Here is an 18,749-nt window from a genome sequence, read left to right on the forward strand (position 1 = left end):
TACTACTTTTTTTTAACTTAGCCAGACATTTTAGTGTTTTCCTTTTTGGCTCTCTCAGAACAGAACTCCCTTTGTAACACGCAACTCCTACTATTTGATATTCGGACATTTGATTTGGTGTGTAAGGACCGTTTGTTTCGGTGGTATCACCTCCTGTCGTGAAAGCCTCTTAAACAAATCCTAAATTACCCCTAAAACTAACACATTTTTACTCAAAAAATGAAACAAGTTTCCTTAAATAGCTTTGCTCCATGTGCAATGCGTATCAAAAAAGTATTAGACTTTTGACAATTTACAGGAACGTAGATTTTTATTGCAAAGTGTAGGCACGTGAGTGCAGCTGAACATCCCGAGCAGCGACCTGCTCCGGATCACAATCATGAGTTATGTGTCTTTTGAAAACTCTACTAACCAATATGAGCAGACTTTACATTTTTTTTTTTTTTTTTCCTATCCTGCTGATTTTTCCCTAAATTTAAGGGAAACACCAAAGTAATATTTCGTTTCGATTATCACCGATAGATGGCGGGAGTATAAGTGAATGACAATGGAAAATTCAAAATCCAATACGATAAAGTGTTATCCAAGGGATTTTAAGTATGAGAATTACATAAAACTTTATTTTTTTAGTATAATACAATTTACAAAATCAAAAGTTCGTATATCGTAATATTATTATACGAAAAAACTAGATCGAAACATACAAAGTCAACTAATTCACTTAAATTCAGTTCATTATACAACTGTCCATACTCTTGCCTTCTTCAGTTTTCTCAAACAAAATTCGAAAACTTCAATTATTCCTGTAAATGGTTTATTTAAGTGGAAACATTTAAATAAACTGTAATGTAAAAACCTTATCAAAATAATTTTAGTGTTATATTATTTTGTTTACCCGAATATCAATTAAGAAAATTTATTTCAGTATTGATAATAAAACTATTACTTGACAAATTATTTGTAATCTTAATTTAATTTACTCAACAACTTTTTATTAATTTAATAATTAGTACAGAAACTTTACCTTATTGTCACAATAAAATAAATTTAATTCAAATTTGTGATCAGTATGGCCCAAACCACTCCCACTACTCTTGTGGAACCAAGCGAGTTATACAGGATCTGGACAATTAAATCCCAGCTTCGGATATATGTTAGTATAACCGTGACCAGTTTCTAATGCAGAGCTTCTTAATCTGAGTCGTGACTCAAAACGAGTACGACGAGCACAACTTAATGAGGGAATACAGAGTATTTCATAATAGCAAAACTTTCTACCGCGTACTGAAGCGAAACGAACAATTTTATTGGATAAAATGCGATCATGAATGCAAGAAATCCAAGAATCTATGCTTTAAAGTAATGTCAAGGTTAAGATAATGCATTTCATGGTCTCTTTTTTGTTCCAGTATACGGGAATACTTTATCTTTCTACCGTATTATAGAGATTGTATGTAACATCAGCATGTAGTTTATATTCCTACATTCTCTGTATTTTAAATTGTAATTTAGCATTAGTATTTGTATATGTATTACTTATGTTTAGAAAATTGATCACGTGATAGAAGCAGCCATTCTTAGCCAGGGCGTCTATATTTTGAGAAACGTGCACTCCTTTCTGCCTGTGTTGTCCTCTCTCTAATTCCCAGAGAGGGCGAATTCTATTAAAACAAACAGAAAATTCGCAACTTTAGCCCAATCTACAAATGTAAAAGAAAGTAATGAACGATATTTTTTATTATTCCATTCAACTGTGTTGTACGTTGATTAAAACTTGACTTCAAACACATGGAATGTTTCTTGTTTTCAAGACCGGTTTAACCACCGACTGTAACCGGTGTCTTCTTGTGAAAGCAATGATTCAACATCAAATTATAGTTTGAAGTTTCTTGCACAATTATAATGTCTTTTTTTATTGTTTCTGCCCTTGTTTATGGATTCTAGTCGCGGCAACTAGAGTCTATAAAAATGTATCTTATTAAAACAATGCTTCTTATATTCTTTCAAAATGCAGGTTTAAATATATTTCAACTAACTGTACATTTTTATTCTACTAATTGTACATTACTAATTGACTTATTGTACATTTTATGGTAGAATAGTGTAATTGATTATTTATAAATGTATTACATTGTACGACAAATCTCTTAACCTACGAGATGCTTTTTTCATTCGTGAAGTACACATCTAAATTCAACTTAATAATGATTATATTTCTCCAAATTTTGATTGCAAGTATACTTTTCATAAAAATAATCAGCAATCGGTTAGAATTTGTATTTAGAGTAGCACTTTGTGGTAGTGAGTACAGTACAATTATTTAGAAAGTGAGTAATTACCAGAAATTACTTTAATAAGTGTTCAGAATTAGAAGTGAGTTGCCTAGAAAATTTCGTATGCTCATTTAATTATATAATAACACCTTCAAGAGCGTAAAAATTTACATAAGACGTTACTTTGATGTTTAACTTGAAACACAAAACTTACATAACATGTTACATTATTTAAATGTAAGATCGATGATATTCTGAATACTTCAATGAAAACGATATGTGTTTAGTTTGAAAATTTACTGACTTTGACATGACCACATGTTATAAACTTTACTTTATATCACAAGTTGTATGAAATAAGTTTGAAAAAGTTATGTAACTGTTGGAGGTATTGAAACGTTCAAAAATAGTCATAGAAAATTGTAGATAGAGTACAACTGCAAGTAAAATTATATCAATAGTTAAATAAAGTCTTTGTTTTGATTCATGTTTTGATTATTTATTAATTCCCACAAATTTGTTATAAGTGATTCAGTTACACATATCTTTTCTCTCCTTAGTAAATTATTAAACCTTATATACAATGGCTACCTTGTGTGTAAGAGTTACCCACAAGGCACAAGCTACCTTACCAAACGAAATTTGACCCTATTCGAAATATTACCAATGAGCCCTCTCAATATCTTTATTTGCTCGACCATTAACTACCAAAATTTAATAGCTTCAACATTCCTTATACACAGCCTACGTTATCAGACTTAATAAAAATATTAGTTATTAGCATTTACATTTATTGGCATTTTTATATTTATTCTGAATGTAAAAAAACCAGCAAGCATTCCTTTATTAATTTCATTAATAAAAGAAATGCTTGCTGGTTTTGAGATATGAAATGCCTTTTTCTTCTATATTTCTAAGTTTTTCAATAATTATAGTTACACAGATAACTGCGACTATTGTTATACGGTTATATCGCAGATGGTGACGGGTAATTAACGTGTACAGAACAAAGACACTACCAGAGTGTACTAAGGAACGACATCTTTATTTTTATCTTTTGAGCCCGCCTAAACTCAGCGTCACCTAGCCACAAACATGACGTCTCCTTTTTCTTAGTAACGACAGCAGAGCAATCTTAGAAATCTAGTTGTTCGGGTTTATTAACCTGTCGTCCATAACGGAATTTGTCTTTCGACAGACGTTACTTATTCGAATGCTTTTTTCGGCGATTTCGTCATCAGAGCACAATTCTCGTTACCACTGTCTAACGATCGATCAAATTTGTAACTAACACACGCATCCGAACCCACATCTTATGTTTTTCCGACGATCTATTCTCCATGTCAGGTAGGACTGTGCCTGCAGCAATTTCAGATAAGTTGTTGGGACGAATAAAGCACGGATTTCATTCGTAGTTGGCACCGTCCGGAGTTCTACATATAAATGAACGAGGACCAGCTGTAGGTAAAATAACTTTAGCTGAAAATTCAATTACTATGATCTTTACGATATAAAGTATTTCGAGCAGCAGACACAGGAGTCTTTGGTTTGGGACTCCCATCTCTGTACAACTTGCTTATCTCCCTTTTGCATCACCGAAGTTTCGCTTCTGTATTTTGCAGTATTTTAAGTTTTAGTGAGTTAGCATAAGTTGGTAGAACGCTTCTCATTCGTCTTCCCATCAAACTCTGAGATGGAAATCCTAAATTACTTCTAGGCGTATTACGATAATTCAACAGGGCTAAGTAAAAATCGGTTCCATCAGCTGTGCATTTAGTAATTAACTTTTTCCTTCTTGGGCATAGATTTCAGCTAAACTATTAGACCTTTTATGATAAGAACTTCATGTCTGAATTGTAAAATTTTACTGATCTGCGAAATCCTGCGTTTTTCTCGATAGGAACTGAGTACTTTCGTCACAGTAGAGTGGTTTCAACACATGGAGTACTAAAAACAATTTTTTAGAGCTGTTATCACAGATTCTGGAGATATATTTCTAATCTGATAAAAATCGTAGTATTACGATCTTTCCTTGGCAGTAATATATATCCGTACCCACTATTTGCCATGGTCTGTCTGGTATCTGGTGAATCATAATTGATTCTTTTGGTCGATCTCTTTGATATCATTGACATACTGCAAGCTTTATAACAAAATTAACAATACCATAAATACACTGAATACCTAAATGTCTAGCATGTATTTGCCCGAAAGTTAATTGCGTTAGAATAGATAAGATAACTACGTAATTACCTCTTTCAGATCCCAAGCTGTAGTTTTACAGTTTAGTGGAAATACGTTTTAAAAAATTGTAGAAAATAGAGAAAGGAAATAACTGATACAGACGAAATTGTGAACTCTCTCTAGTGTTTAGGATCTACATTATCTTGTAATGTAAGATAGTTTAGAAAAGAAACCGGATTTATCACTTACCGTAGTAATAATACTTTGATAGTAATCAATCCAAAATTTATATTATTGATTGTTTGTTTTGATTTATTTATAATGTCTTGCGGTTTTGTTATGTAAATGTAACACAGGAAAAATGCGACATACAGCATATATCTTTTTTTGGGTTTTTATGGAGAAGATGTAGTTACCGATCGAACATGTCGGAAATGGTTTTAAAAATTCAGGGAGGAAGATTTTTTTTAAAGATGCACCTCGGTCAGGACGGCCTTCGACCATAAAAGATGAGTCTATACCGGCTTTATTTCAAAACGATCGGCATAAAACATCACGAGACGTACTGGACATCTTAAAAATATTCCAAACACCTGTTGTCAGACATTTGGCTAGCCTTGGCTACATTTCACGTTATGATGTTTGGGTTTTCCATCAGTTAAGAAAACGAAAACTAATTGATAGTGTTTCTGTATGTCATTCACTTTTAAAACGCAATGAGACGATTCCTTTTTAAAGCGTTTAATAACAGACGATGAAAAATGGATCTTTTACAATAATATTCAACGCAAGAGATCTTGGAGTAAGCCAGATGATCCTCCGGTGCCGCAACCTAAAGCTGGTTTGCATCTCAGAAAAGTAATGATTTCAGTTTGGTGGGACTGGAAAAGAATTCTTTATTACGATCTTTCACACAACAAGCAAACAATTATTTCCAATAAATATTGTCTCCAACTGGATGAACGAAAGGGTGCAGTTCATCAAAACGTCCGGATCTTGCAAATAACTGGAATGGCATTTCATCATGATAATGCAAGACCGCACATATCGTTTAATGCGCGTCAAAAGCTTCTGGACTAAGTGGGATATTTTGAATCACCCTGCATATTTTCCAGATATTGCTCCCTCAGACTATTAACTTTTCCATTCATTACAGAATAATTTAAATGGCATAGAATTTCGATCTTTAGAAGGTATCAAAATTACATAGATAATTTCTTCAATCAGAAACCCACCCAATTCTACACAGATGGAAGTATGAAACTACCTGTCAGGTAGCGTAATGTTATCCAACAGAAGGGTGAATGCATTGTGGATTGAAGGTTTTTATTTATTTCATAATAGTGTATTTTATTCCTTTCTAAAACCCAAACAAACTTTCGGTTCAACCCAAAATTTGTTTAATGCTTGTAATTTTAACCCAATAATTATAATTACAGCTAAAGGTAAATCTGTATTTTTGTGTTTGTTTAATTTAATATATTACTTTACTTTAACTTGAACAAGTATTAATCTTTCATTTTTAGATCTAAATAGCGTCTGATTTCTATCTCAAGTGCGGCTGTCAGGATGTCTGACTCCACGTCATGAACGACCTACTTCCCGAGTGTGATGGTAGCTGGCACGTACGCTCGGGCCAAATCTTTGACTGACTAATATCTTCACATGATTTCCAAACATCTTCTGATATCCTGGCTTGTATAGCATTTTAATTTTACATAGTATACAATTTGAACTGGCCCAGATAGTAACTATCGCTAACAGGGAAAGTATGACGTACTGGGAAAAAACCATCACTAAAAATTGTTAACATTGTGACGAAAAGATGCATCCCGGCATTCTGACGATGTTATAATAAATAATCGCTGGTTAGAATTAGTTTGGTTAATTTGGTTACGACCACGCGACAAACAAGCGATGGGCCGGGGGATGCTCCCAGGAAAAACTTTCATGGGAAGTTGGACCGTATTTAGGTGAAGAAAACTCAGAAAACTCCACGTGGCCAAATCATTGACCCTTCAGAAATGAAAAAAACGAGTCGTAAACGTGGAACACTAAACACTATAAAATTATAAAACGGCGAAATGCTTAATTTCAGTTTTATAAAAAAATGTAAAAGTTAATAACGACTAAAATCGTCATTATGTCTAATTTTACCGAAGATACACACGATCACATTTATTTATCTCTTCGCCTCTTCAACCTTTAATTACCAACATTTAACAGCATCAACCTACCTAATAAACAAACCACCGTGCAAAATTTCAGAAATTTTCGACAAAAAGTCCAGGAATTATTGAGCTTCGAACACGGTGAACGAAATCGTACTCCACGCATACAAAGACACACTAAAATAATACATGCATTCACGAAAAACTCCGATTATTTTGCATTTCTCGCCATTTAACATCTATTGTTCTGAGGTCTGGCTAACCTAAAAAGATCAATTGAACGTGCTTACAGGGCAGAAAGCAATAAAAACGAATTATATTTGTAATAAGTTTAGAAAAGTCGATCAGATTTAGAAGAATCATTTAGTTCCATTGGAAACACATTTGTGTGCTAAGTTTCGACTATATCAAAAGAACCTGTATCTGCTCAGAAGGCGGAAACAGAAAAAAATAAAAATAAGTGCTCTGTCATAACCTCTGTATAATCAAGAGGTTCTTCGATTCCGATTTTTCTGGTCTCTAAGAACTTCAGTTCTATTTTATTATTTTGCGAATATCGTGGGAGGCATTCAACCTCGTGAAGAGCCGAATCCCTGTCTAGTTACTCCTTACTAAGTAACTACTTTGCTAGCTCTCTATGTCAACCGAAATCCTAGGCAATTCGAAGCCTGATACAGGATATTTTGCGGGGTCCTTGCTTTATTTTTGTCTTACTGTTAATTTATTACTTATTTAAGAAATGACCTCTATCCAGCTTTTTACATTTCTTTAGTCGAGACACCTCGAGACGTCGAGACATGCAAAAACATTCCGGGTAATTCCTGTATCTGTAAATGTGTGGACGTGTTAACGTATGTGTGTGTGGCGCATTTTATTCACCGTGTTTGGAGCTTAACTCCCGCGCTTTTTGTCGAAAATCTGCGAAATACTGAGTACTTTGTTTATCTATTAAAGGAGTTGATGTTATTAAATGTTAATGGTTAAAGGTCGATGGAGTGGGAAGCTAAAAGGATGTGTGCAATTTCAGTAGGATCGAATTTATTGGCGATTTTACTCGTTATTAGCATTTACAATTTTTTGTATAAAACTTATCTATGCCTCGAAATTAGGATTATTGCTATTTTATAATAGTTAAAATATAAAACGTATAAATATAAAATATGACAATAGATGGCGCCACGAGAATTTTAAATTTCACCACGTGCTGTAACATCCTTTTATTCTCGTATAAGACGTCATTCCAAAACATCATTTATTATCATCCCACTATTTAAATGAATTAAATTATCATTATATTTAATCGCTGTAAGTTCTTTAAAATTTTTAAATATACATGATTTTCTAGAAAGATAATTTTAATATCATATTTATCTATTGTACAGTACAATTACTAACCTAACGTAACCTAAAATTAGTTAAATCACAATGTATAAACAAAGTTGATTTAGTATTTTCAACCTGATGGATGCATTGTTTTTTTCTCTAAAATTCTTTCAGTCTCTCTAATATAATAAATCTATTTTGCACTATAAATTTGTTAATTCGATCAGTTTTTGGATCCGGCTTTCTATATCTATTATTTTTTTATTTTCTTCTAATATTTTTTATTTTATATTACGACAATTTAATTTCCGTGCGATTTGAAGTGTAAAATGGCAAATCGACTGTTTTAAAATAGTTACTATAGAAATCGACACGGGTTAAGTTGTATTCAGTCCAATTTATCACGAGCTATTGCGTCAAACTGACTTTACTCAAACCAAGAAATATAATATAATACTCAATGGGAGGAAGATGTTATCAGGTAAATGCTTGAAGGAATTCGCCGCTAAAGCATGCATCTGCGAGGAAAACAATTTTTTAAAAAACATCTCTAAAAAGATTTTCCAGCCGATTATCAAATGGGAATAAAAGTTTTGATTTACAAACTCTCTGTAAAAATTCCTGTTGGGAGTGTCGTTATTTTATTATACGAACGGGAAAGCCACGTGAGAAGTATATTGTTTTTTACAAGATTTGTCAAGAAATGTTCAATTCGGTTGAAATCTAATTTAATTACTTTTAAATTTATTCGGGTGCAGAAATAAAACAATCTGACGCATTAAATCCAGTAAAGTTGTGCGATTCCTTGCATAACTTAACCGTAATGAGAACGCTAAAAATGCTTTTTATAACACTAAAAATTATAAAGTACTTTGCAGCCGACGAATTTGTTTACAGGTCACATGACATAACTTCAATGGTTTTTGGTTGCTTGGTTCAAATTTCTCACAAAAGTCGTTTTTTGTGGAAAAGTTTGTTTTTTTCGTTTTCATTATAAGAAACGAAAAGAAATGTCTGTATTTAAAAAAATAATAATAATAATTTTCTGTATATTTATCGTTTGTATGTATTTTAAGAACAGTGTTTTCTTGTTTATTTGATTGCTGTTTGAATTTAAATAAAGTGTCATTTTCTGTAAATTTATTGTTGGTTAGTATTTACAAAAAGTTCATTTTTCTTTATTGTTCGCTTGTAATTTAAAAAAATCCTTTTTCTTTATTTATTGTTCGGTTGTATGTAAAAAAATCTTTATATTCTGTTCATTTATTGTTCATTAAAATTTAAACAAAAGTTTATATCTTGTTGATTTATTGTTCGTTTGTATTTAAAGAAAATTTCATTTCTCATTTTTCATGAATTTTCAACTAAATAATGAATATGTAATATTTTAAAGTTAAGAAATGTATTTAATAAATTAAATGTTTTGAATGAATGAATTATTAATTTAGGTTGTTGAAGAAAATTATTTAAAGTCACTTTATAAGACTGTTATTGTTTTAAGTGGTGAATAAAAATTACTACAAAAATAATACAAAAAATAATAAATTATATTTCATCTATAGAGCGTCATAAAATATAATGTATACATACAAGTTTTAAATATATATAAGTTATTTAAAGTATTTTTTCTTATCTACTGTTTTGCAACATATACACACAGTACATCCCAAGTATCCATACATACAAAGGTGAAATGTAACTTCATTCGCAAGACATCAAAATGTCAGCATTAAAATTTGTGTTGGTGAATTGATGGAACGGAACACATCAGTGATCTGCCAATGGGATAACTTTTCCAGGACTTCCTACGAGGAAACTGGATTTCGTTTTTGTGTTAGACACATGAAGAAAATTCAGAAAACTGCATCGATCAGGCACGAACCAATAACCAACTACCAATGTTCAATGGTTTTATTTATTCAGTCACTGGTGGGCTTGATTTGTGTCACTGTATGGAGACTTTTGCATATATATATATATATATACTAGAAATTCTTTTGCTAAGCATGGTGGAATATCTTTTTGAGAAAGTAGAGATAAAAAAATCGTCAAGTGTAGAGGTTTGAAGAAATCGAGAACAGTAGCTAATATTTTTTAAATAATGTTCTTCATACTATCTATTGTAGCATAAAGAGCAACAAGACGAAATTTCACCTAAAATGGATAAAAATTGTAAGAGTTTAGGGATTTCACTTACATACATGTAAAGATATGATGGCTTTTATATTAAAACTAGCAGATGAGCCCAGCGTTGCTCGGCAAAAAGTAACGAGAGCGAAGATTAAGATTATTAGATTATGGCCGATCTTACCCGTTTATAACAGGTGCACGAATTAGGTTCACCCTCTTCCGAGACTAATTAGAAACTTTTTAGTTAAGTTTAGAATTATCTTCTGTTTTTAATCTATTCGGTTAAACTAAATTGTTATTTTTCTCTTTCAAGTTCTTATCAAATTCCAGAAAATGAAAAACTTGTTGACAAGTATATTGTTCTCTGGCTTACTCTTACGAATGCCTGAGCAGGAGTACAATTGTCTAAGACATAGTCAATTGATTGAAACTGATTTTTACCAAATAAGGAAAATTATTTTTCATATACTGGGAACACGTTGATCGATTATTATTTGTTCAGTTACTTGTTAATTAAGAATTTGCTTGTAGATTTCCATATCGACCAGGATAGCATCATTCGTCTTGAGCTAAATTTGCGTTTTTCATATGCAGTTGAATATTTTCTAGTAAATTAAGAGTTTATAAATAAATCATCTAATGAGAAAAATACATGTTGGATTAAATGTTCAGTGAGTATACACATTTAGCCGTGAGTGATTATATATATTCCGTGGTTGAAGTTATTGGAAGACATTGTTCTATGCTTCAAAGTCTAGATTTATCATTCTTCTCCATTTCAGATAAAGGCCTTCCTTTCTTATATCATCAAGCTGACAAACGAGAAAAATCTCATTGCAAATATCTCAAACTTTTACAAGTAATCGGCACAGCTATGACACCAAAGAGACTTTCATATGTCTTTGAATTCCTTCCAATAAGTGAACAACTTTTAGCACTTTTAGCATAAAGGAGATGAAGATACAGGACTACTCGTAGGTATTGCCCGGGGGTGAAAAGAGGAATAAGAAAAGTTATAACGGAAGAGGCAAAGGCGAAATGTAAAGTGAGATAGGAAAGGGGATGAAAGGGAAGTCACGTGAGCGCCCTGCTTTTTTTATTAAACTGATGTAATCATAGAAACACGGCACCTGGCCGCTAAAGAAACATAGTAAATTACAAATATGTACATTGAAGATTGAACACGTTGATAGTTGCTGTATACATGCTGATAAATCACCAGGAGTAAACAAAGTGAACCGACAATGACAGCTGTATTGAACCGAGAATACATAGTACACATATGGTACAGTTTACAACCATTAAGCTTCGGAGTGCCTGGTGATGTCTGAGAGGCCCGACTCATTTCGAAAAGTTCATAACTATTTTAATATTTGCGTTAGCGACTTAAGGTTATTAGTAGCTTCAGTTCTCTTCACGCGCTTGCGATACCCACAAAATTTTTAGTTTATTGCGCGGCGCGATATTTTGCGAACAAGAATGGCCGGGCCTCACAACCCACACCAGGCGCGCGGCGTTGCAAAATTGTACGTAATATTTTTTGTGTAAAATACGTATGTTTTGTGTTTGTTTGATTTTTAAAATGTTTACGTTGTTAGTGGATAAACGATTAAGCAGCTACTGAGCGTCTGCAAAAATAATCCAGATATATTTGCATGGAACATGCGAAATTATTATGGGAAAAATGACTGAATTCTCGATTTTGAATTTTAACTGAAGAAGATTAATTTTTAGACTTTAACAGATAATTATGTTGTGTGTCATTGAAATGAAGCGAAAAACTTAAATTATAATAAAATTACATCATGATTTCTAGAGAAATAAAGTTAATGTTTTTTAACATAAACTTTTTTTTAACATTAACATATTGTTAATGTTACAATAAAAATGAAGATAAAAACACAACACAAAAAGAACAATGTTCTGACAAGCACCCAATCAACAATACGTTTCTATTTTTCTGTCCCGGCTGTTATATACTTGTATATTGGAGGGTTGTGAATATTGATCAAAAATGACTTCAAAATTTTTGCATTTCTGTACTTGGACACCTCGGAACGCAAAAAAAAATTCTCGGGTAATTTCTTTATGTATGAATGCTCGTGTGCGTGTGTTTGCGGGTGAAACGATTTCTTTTACCATGTTTGAAGCTTAATAACTCTCGTTTCTTTTGTCGACAATTTCTGAAATTTTGCAGGGAATTTTGCTTATTAGGCAGATTGATGATGTTAAATTTTGGTAATTAAAGATGGGTAGGGTGGGGAAATAAACGGGAACGTGTACATCTTCACTAGGATCGGAGTGTATGGCAATTTTACTCGTTATTATCTATTATATTGTGATATCCGCGATTTTAGCTTAGATGTCAAAAAAAGTGTAAATAACTCGTATAGAAAAAGCTCAGAATTAAACAGGATGTGACTGGGTGTATCAACATGTCGATCAGAAAGTTGACATATAAGTGTCAGAAAATGCAAGTCATCACGTCGCTCCTTTCCACCAACAATTGTATAAAAGAGCGAAACACCAGAAACTCAGGGCGATCACTCCGAAGTAATTCTTGGTACATGTGTCTCCTGTCGCGGTCCCGGTCGAAAAAGAAACGGTAGAAGACATCCAGTTTCCATGTTCCCGCAAGATCGTCGCATGCAGTCATCCGGCAACAAACAGAAGTAAAATATAAAGCCGAAACCTTTGTAAACTGTCTCTCTGGTTTTTAAGGTTAGGCACGGAGCGTAGCGATTAGTTGATCGCCGATTCCGTTAAGTTATGTGTTGACCTCATTTAATGGTTATATCCTTTATGTATACTTTTGTATATTAGATTAAGTAGATAATAAACTTTTTATTTGTTTATTTTAACCTGTGAACCTGTCTAATATTTGCTCACGGAGAGACTGTCGACTCGCTGACTCCCTCGCCGCGCGACAAGCCATCCGAAGCGACCAGGAGATGGAATCTCGCCGATCCTGTGCAGAGTAAGTGGTCAGAAGAGATTGACCCCTGGCTCTCTGCTTACCTCACAAGAATCTTTAACGCAATCCATCCCTACCCTGAAAATTAAGCTTTTTGCCATTTTATAATAGTTAAAAATATGAAAAATTTTAAAATGAAATATAATAATGGATGGCTTCTATCCGTTTCTAAAGATGAAGTGATACAGAGAAAAAATAAAAGTTTTCCACAATCGACATACCAAAGTATTGTCCAATAGTAGTATCCATATGGAAAGCCCAGAGTCAGAAGGCTCCGACTAAGTATATACAAACTTCCGATTCATACCGGACGTCGCGTGATTTTAATTCAATGTTTTAACTCAAAAGGAATTAGATAAATAACCGACACGAATTGTTGTAATAGGAAAAGAATGACGAACGGGGCAATTCACTCCTGATTTGAGTAAATAACGTATATTTTAAATTAAATAAATTTTTTATCATCACAAATATAATTTCTCGTTTTCTACCAGACATTCACACTAATTACAAATAACACTTTTATTATTAAGTAGTGTTGCTGGATGGAAGATATTCGTGCAAATTTTTAAAAATTAAGTAATTATCAAACGTTAAGAGAATCTTATATAATAACGATTAGTATTTAATGAATTTTTATTAAACTTCCTTTATTATGATTAATATTCAAACAGAACATTAAATGAATTTCATATCCTAACGAACACATCTTGTCATATTATTCGTCCAAATAATTTACGATAATTAAAGCTGTCCCTTTATATTTTTAAAAATAAAAAACTTATAATAATTGTTTACTCATTCCCTAAATGTTTTATTTATTCTAAATTCTCTTATTTAGAAAAATTAAATTATTTTAATTACGAAATTATACAATAAATAAAATGTTTCACAGAATAACTAAACAATTAAATTCTTCTTTGTTAACACGAAAAGAGGAAATCAGTCTTTTCTAAGTGAGGAAGTAGCTGATAACGACTGACTGATAATTTGAAAGGAATTATTCATCTGTTGTACATTTATTTTTTATAATAATTATTTTAAAAAACTAAGATAGAATTTTTAGTAAGAGTTAAAAAATAAAAAAGTTAAAATTGTTTTAATGTTAAATTAACTTAAGTGTATATTATTCACGTCAAGAAACGAAAAAATATCAGATAAGTATTCGTATAATGAATGAAATACCAAACAAGGCGTAAGTAAATTCTTATATAAAAACATACACGAAACTGGAGACAGGTGCTATATTGTGTAGTTAATAAATACTCCAATACATTATTCTACACGTATTGTTTAGTATTGTTTAATAATATACAAATTGCGATTTATATTCAGTAGAAGAAATTTAAATAGAAAGAAAGAAAAGCATGGAATAATTTGCTGATTAAAATGCAACAATCAACTTACAGGAATGAGTTGTTAATATTCATTTTATTAAAACAAAATGTCTCCCACATACAAAACATAGAACGAAATACAGTAATTAAGTTTAAAAATGAACTTACGAAGACAGAAAATTAAAATTATTACAGAAAAGTCCAAAAAAAGAAACTTGAAGAATAAAAAGTTCGTTTTTAAATGCAAAAAAGTAACGTAAAATATCTTTTTCTACTTATTTTCGTTTGTATTTTATTGTTGTTATTTAACCTTTCGTTACGACATCGTTTCTTATGAAAATTTTAAAAAGTTAATTGAAAACTTTATCATCTTTCAACTAACCACTGCATAGGTTTTATACACGTTTTATTCAAAAGCATTTCAATGGATTTAAATTGTGTTTTCTTGTAAATAGCGAGAATGTATTTCAATGAGGAATAAAAGTTAATGGAAAAAATTAGCAATTTTTTAAAAAATAAAAAATATTTCATAATTTTCTTTAGAACTGTCTCGTGAAATTTCTCTGCAAATGCCTTAAATTCACTTTTTAACTGTATTACAGAAAAATAATGAGAACATTTCTTGTTTCTTTGTAACGTTTCATGTTGTCTATGTTTTAAAACATTTACATGCGATTTGTAGTGTAAATTGGAAACTTGACTGTCGCCAATTTAAATACTTAATTATTTAATTAATTAATTATTTAATTATTAATTTAATTAACATTAATTAATCATTAATGGCAATAAATGTTACCCATGTCGATTTATCAAGTAATCAAAATGATTACTAGACAAATCGACTTCAAGGTGTATTCAGTCTCACTTATCATGAACTATTGTGTCAACATGTATGAGACTTTTCAATATGTTACCGCATAAAACCTTTATTTGATTATATTGCCGCGGCTCACTTCTTCCGCCGTGTCATTTCTAGTACAATAGTCAGCGTCGTCGCCTATCAAACGGAAGGTTTCCGGTTCGAACCTCTTTTATGTGGTTTTTTATTTGGGAGTATATGTTCTCCTGGTTGAGAACAAATGTAAATACGTTATCATTTACATATTGCAGCCCTGTCCCCAAAAAATTATAATCGCGAGCTCTCAGGTTGTGAGCAGCGCTTTTTTATCTGGCACTGCAAGCTGCAGTAGTTGTAGGTTCTGTAAGTGAATAAACACCCCTTTGACTAAAGACTGGTTGTTCGTCTACGCGACGATATTGTAAGAACAAATACTCTAGTCAGACGAGGTTTCTAAAGACAAATAAAAGAATTGATTTAATTATATTGTCAATTAAATCTAGTTTTCTCAAATTGTGAAGTTTATAGAATAGGTCTTGGAAAATGTTTAAATTTCCGTTCGTAATTCAGAGATTAATTTTTTAAAAATTATTTTAGATCAGGTCAATAGATAGCAAAACAGGTAGAAAAAGTCGATGGTGATTGGTTAATATCGAAATTTTGACAGAAGTGAAATTTCCCTCAAATGTTTCTTTTTTTTAAAATTTCATTTAAATTTAAATAAACATAAACATCGAAGTTTTTTGCATTAGAACTGAAAATTTTGTTTCTCTTTTTTCACAATATTTTGTCATTTTAATGGTTTTTAAATAAAGCGTGTGAAATATTTTTTCGTAAAGCATGTCGCTTTTCCATACTACTTGCATTGCAAATGCGAAGTATGTTCGGTATTCGATAGAGGGCCTACCGGTTGTAACGTTATTAACAGCTACATAGCATTAAACGTTCCGAAACTCATTCTGGCCTACGTGTTGTTTTATTGTAATCGTAACAAATATACCGTCAAATTTCATTTAATTATACAATTGAATAAACTTTTTTCTTTTAAATTCACTGATTTATTACGTAATTAATAATTATTATTCTACATAATTCATAAGCAAAATTCACTAACAAAGCAAAACATATTTGACGTGTACAAAAATTAATTTTGTAACGAATACAGAATAACAACAATTTCTGGAAAATTATTCATTAAAGCGTTCAAACTTCGTGCATTTCAATTGACAGAAATTATCAGTTGTAAACATTGTAATAAATCACTTTTTCTTCCTTAGGCTCTGCCACTTTCTCGACATTTCTTTTCTTACGACAATAAACAAAAGCAAAAACAGTGATTAAACCTAACAAGATTAGTGAAGTGAGACAAGCAACTGCGATTTTCCACCCGAAAACAGAATTAACTGCGTCGGAACGATTTCCTGACATCGAATTATCTTCAGAAAATTGTGTACATTGATCACCAGAAACAATTTCACTAAAGGACAGGAGAAGATGAATTTTTCGCGCATAAAACATCGGAGAAATCTGCAATCTTCCTTTTGTTTCGAAGCAACCAGCCTTTAGTAAATTGCGAATGACAATCACAACTCCAATTGTTTCTTGATAAGTACACCGTAAATTCAGCAGAAACGTCGATCAGATTCATTAATCCGGAAGGCAATTCGGTTAACTGGTTTCCCTCCAACCAAAGAAATTCGATGTTTCGCAAAAACACATAATCCGGAAAATGGAACAGAGAATTGTTGCTCAGGTGCAGACGAGTAACTTTGGCCCACGTTTTATAATCCACAGTTGAGCATTCCTTTAAGAAATTATTAATCAAATCGACGACTGTCGCATTTTCGATCAGAAATTCGGGTAATTGGTTTATTTTTTTCTCCATTACAATCGACTGTAAGGTCTTCGTTTTCCCAGAAGCATTCGCAGTTTAGTGGACAATGATTTTTAATGACGTAGAACTGCGTATAATCAAGTAATTTTCTTTCTTCTCCTTCGCATTTCATGTCTTTTACATCCGGAAAAATTTGTAATGAAATTTGTAAATTCGATTGAACAGTGCTGATGAAATGCAGAAGTTTTCCATCGCACGTTATTGGGTTATAACGTAATTTATATCTAGGTGTGTTGAATCCACATTTCCATTTATCGATGTAAATAGTTTTTATGTGACAGAAATTCAAATCGATGTTCATGCGGTTCGGAGTGTAAATCGGCAATTTGACAGTTTCGAAATGGTTGGATTGAAAATCAACATAAGTCAAATTGTATTTTGTCCAATTCAAATTCGGCCATTCCGTCAAACCCGCTCTATACATATAGAGTTGTTCGAGATTATTGTTGAAGTCGAAAGAAAATTTACTGAAGTTGTTTCCAGAAAGACGGAGAATTCGTAAATTATTCGTTGGAAGAAAAATGTGTTTAGGTAAAAACGTCAGGCGATTATATGATAAATTTAGTTTGTCCAGATTCGTCAAGCGTTGGAAAAAGTCTTCTGGAATATTTTCTAGACGATTTTCGTGTAAATCGATTTTTTTGAGATTAGAAGGTCCATCGAAAATTCCATTCGGTAGTGTTAATAATTTATTCCAATTACATTGAAAAATTTCCAGATTTTTATTATTTTTGAACAGATTGGATGGAAGATGTAGAACATTGTTGTGATATAAAGCAACTTTTCTTAAGTTAATGGAATGGGAAAAGTAATCTTCTTCGATTCGAATTGATGGATAATAAGACGCGCGAAATTCTGTCAGATTGTCGAGTCCTTTCAAAAATACAGAGCGCAATTCTGTAAATTTTCCAGAAATAGTAAGTATTCTTAAATTCATAAGATATTTCAACAAGTCTTCGGGTAAACTTGTTATTGCATTTCTTTCCAAATTTAACTGTTCCAATAAAGTGAGATGTCGAAAGACTAAAGGATGAACGGATTCAATTAAGTTGTAACTTAAGTCGAGTGTTTTCAGATTATAAAGACCATAAAATAGTTGTTTTGGCAACGCCTTTAATTTACCATCGTTCACTTGTAATTTAGAAAGACTCTTCAATTGTTGAAATGGTCTGTGCGGAAACGACGTGAAGTTATAATTCGTGATTTTCAAAGAAATCAGAGAAGAATCGTTGTGAAAACTCAAACTGAATATGTCGAAAGTTCGAACGCCTTCAAATTCTAAATGTTTCAGCGACGACATATTAACAAATGAAGCACTTTCGAAATTTATCGTTTTATCATCAAAATTAAACGGCTTACTCGCGTATTTTATTACGATTTTCTCGATTGCATAATTTGAAGCGAATCTTTCGACGGCAAATTTCGTCAAGTCACAATCGATAAATGCCAATGGTTTAACGTATTTGGCGTTTAAACAATGCATCAAACGAAAGTCGATTGTTTTATCGTCATTGCACGTGACAGATAAGGAGTTTTTGATGATTTCCACAAACGCCTTGTTATTAGACAAATGACACTTATCTGCTGTTGATATACAAGTGTTAATTTTCGTTTGTTCCGAAATA

General features: G+C 32.0%; 1 protein-coding gene across 1 annotated transcript; it reads right to left on the minus strand.

Annotated features, from left to right (window-relative positions):
* Window positions 1-16,694: 16,694 nt before the first annotated feature.
* LOC136977817 (carboxypeptidase N subunit 2-like) lies at window positions 16,695-18,453 on the minus strand. Its single transcript, XM_067273394.1, has one exon. It carries the CDS (start codon window positions 18,422-18,424, stop codon window positions 17,048-17,050), a length of 1,377 nt encoding a protein of 458 aa, XP_067129495.1. The 5' UTR covers window positions 18,425-18,453; the 3' UTR covers window positions 16,695-17,047.
* Window positions 18,454-18,749: the final 296 nt, after the last annotated feature.

This window comes from Centruroides vittatus, unplaced genomic scaffold (genome assembly GCF_030686945.1).
Source record: "Centruroides vittatus isolate TY-2023 unplaced genomic scaffold, ASM3068694v2 contig_475, whole genome shotgun sequence".
NCBI classification, from domain to species: Eukaryota; Metazoa; Arthropoda; class Arachnida; order Scorpiones; family Buthidae; genus Centruroides; species Centruroides vittatus.

What these genes read in the sequence shown, in the direction of transcription:
- LOC136977817 (XM_067273394.1), bottom strand. Translation starts at nt 18,424, where the DNA reads ATGTCGTCGCTGAAACATTTAGAATTTGAAGGCGTTCGAACTTTCGAC.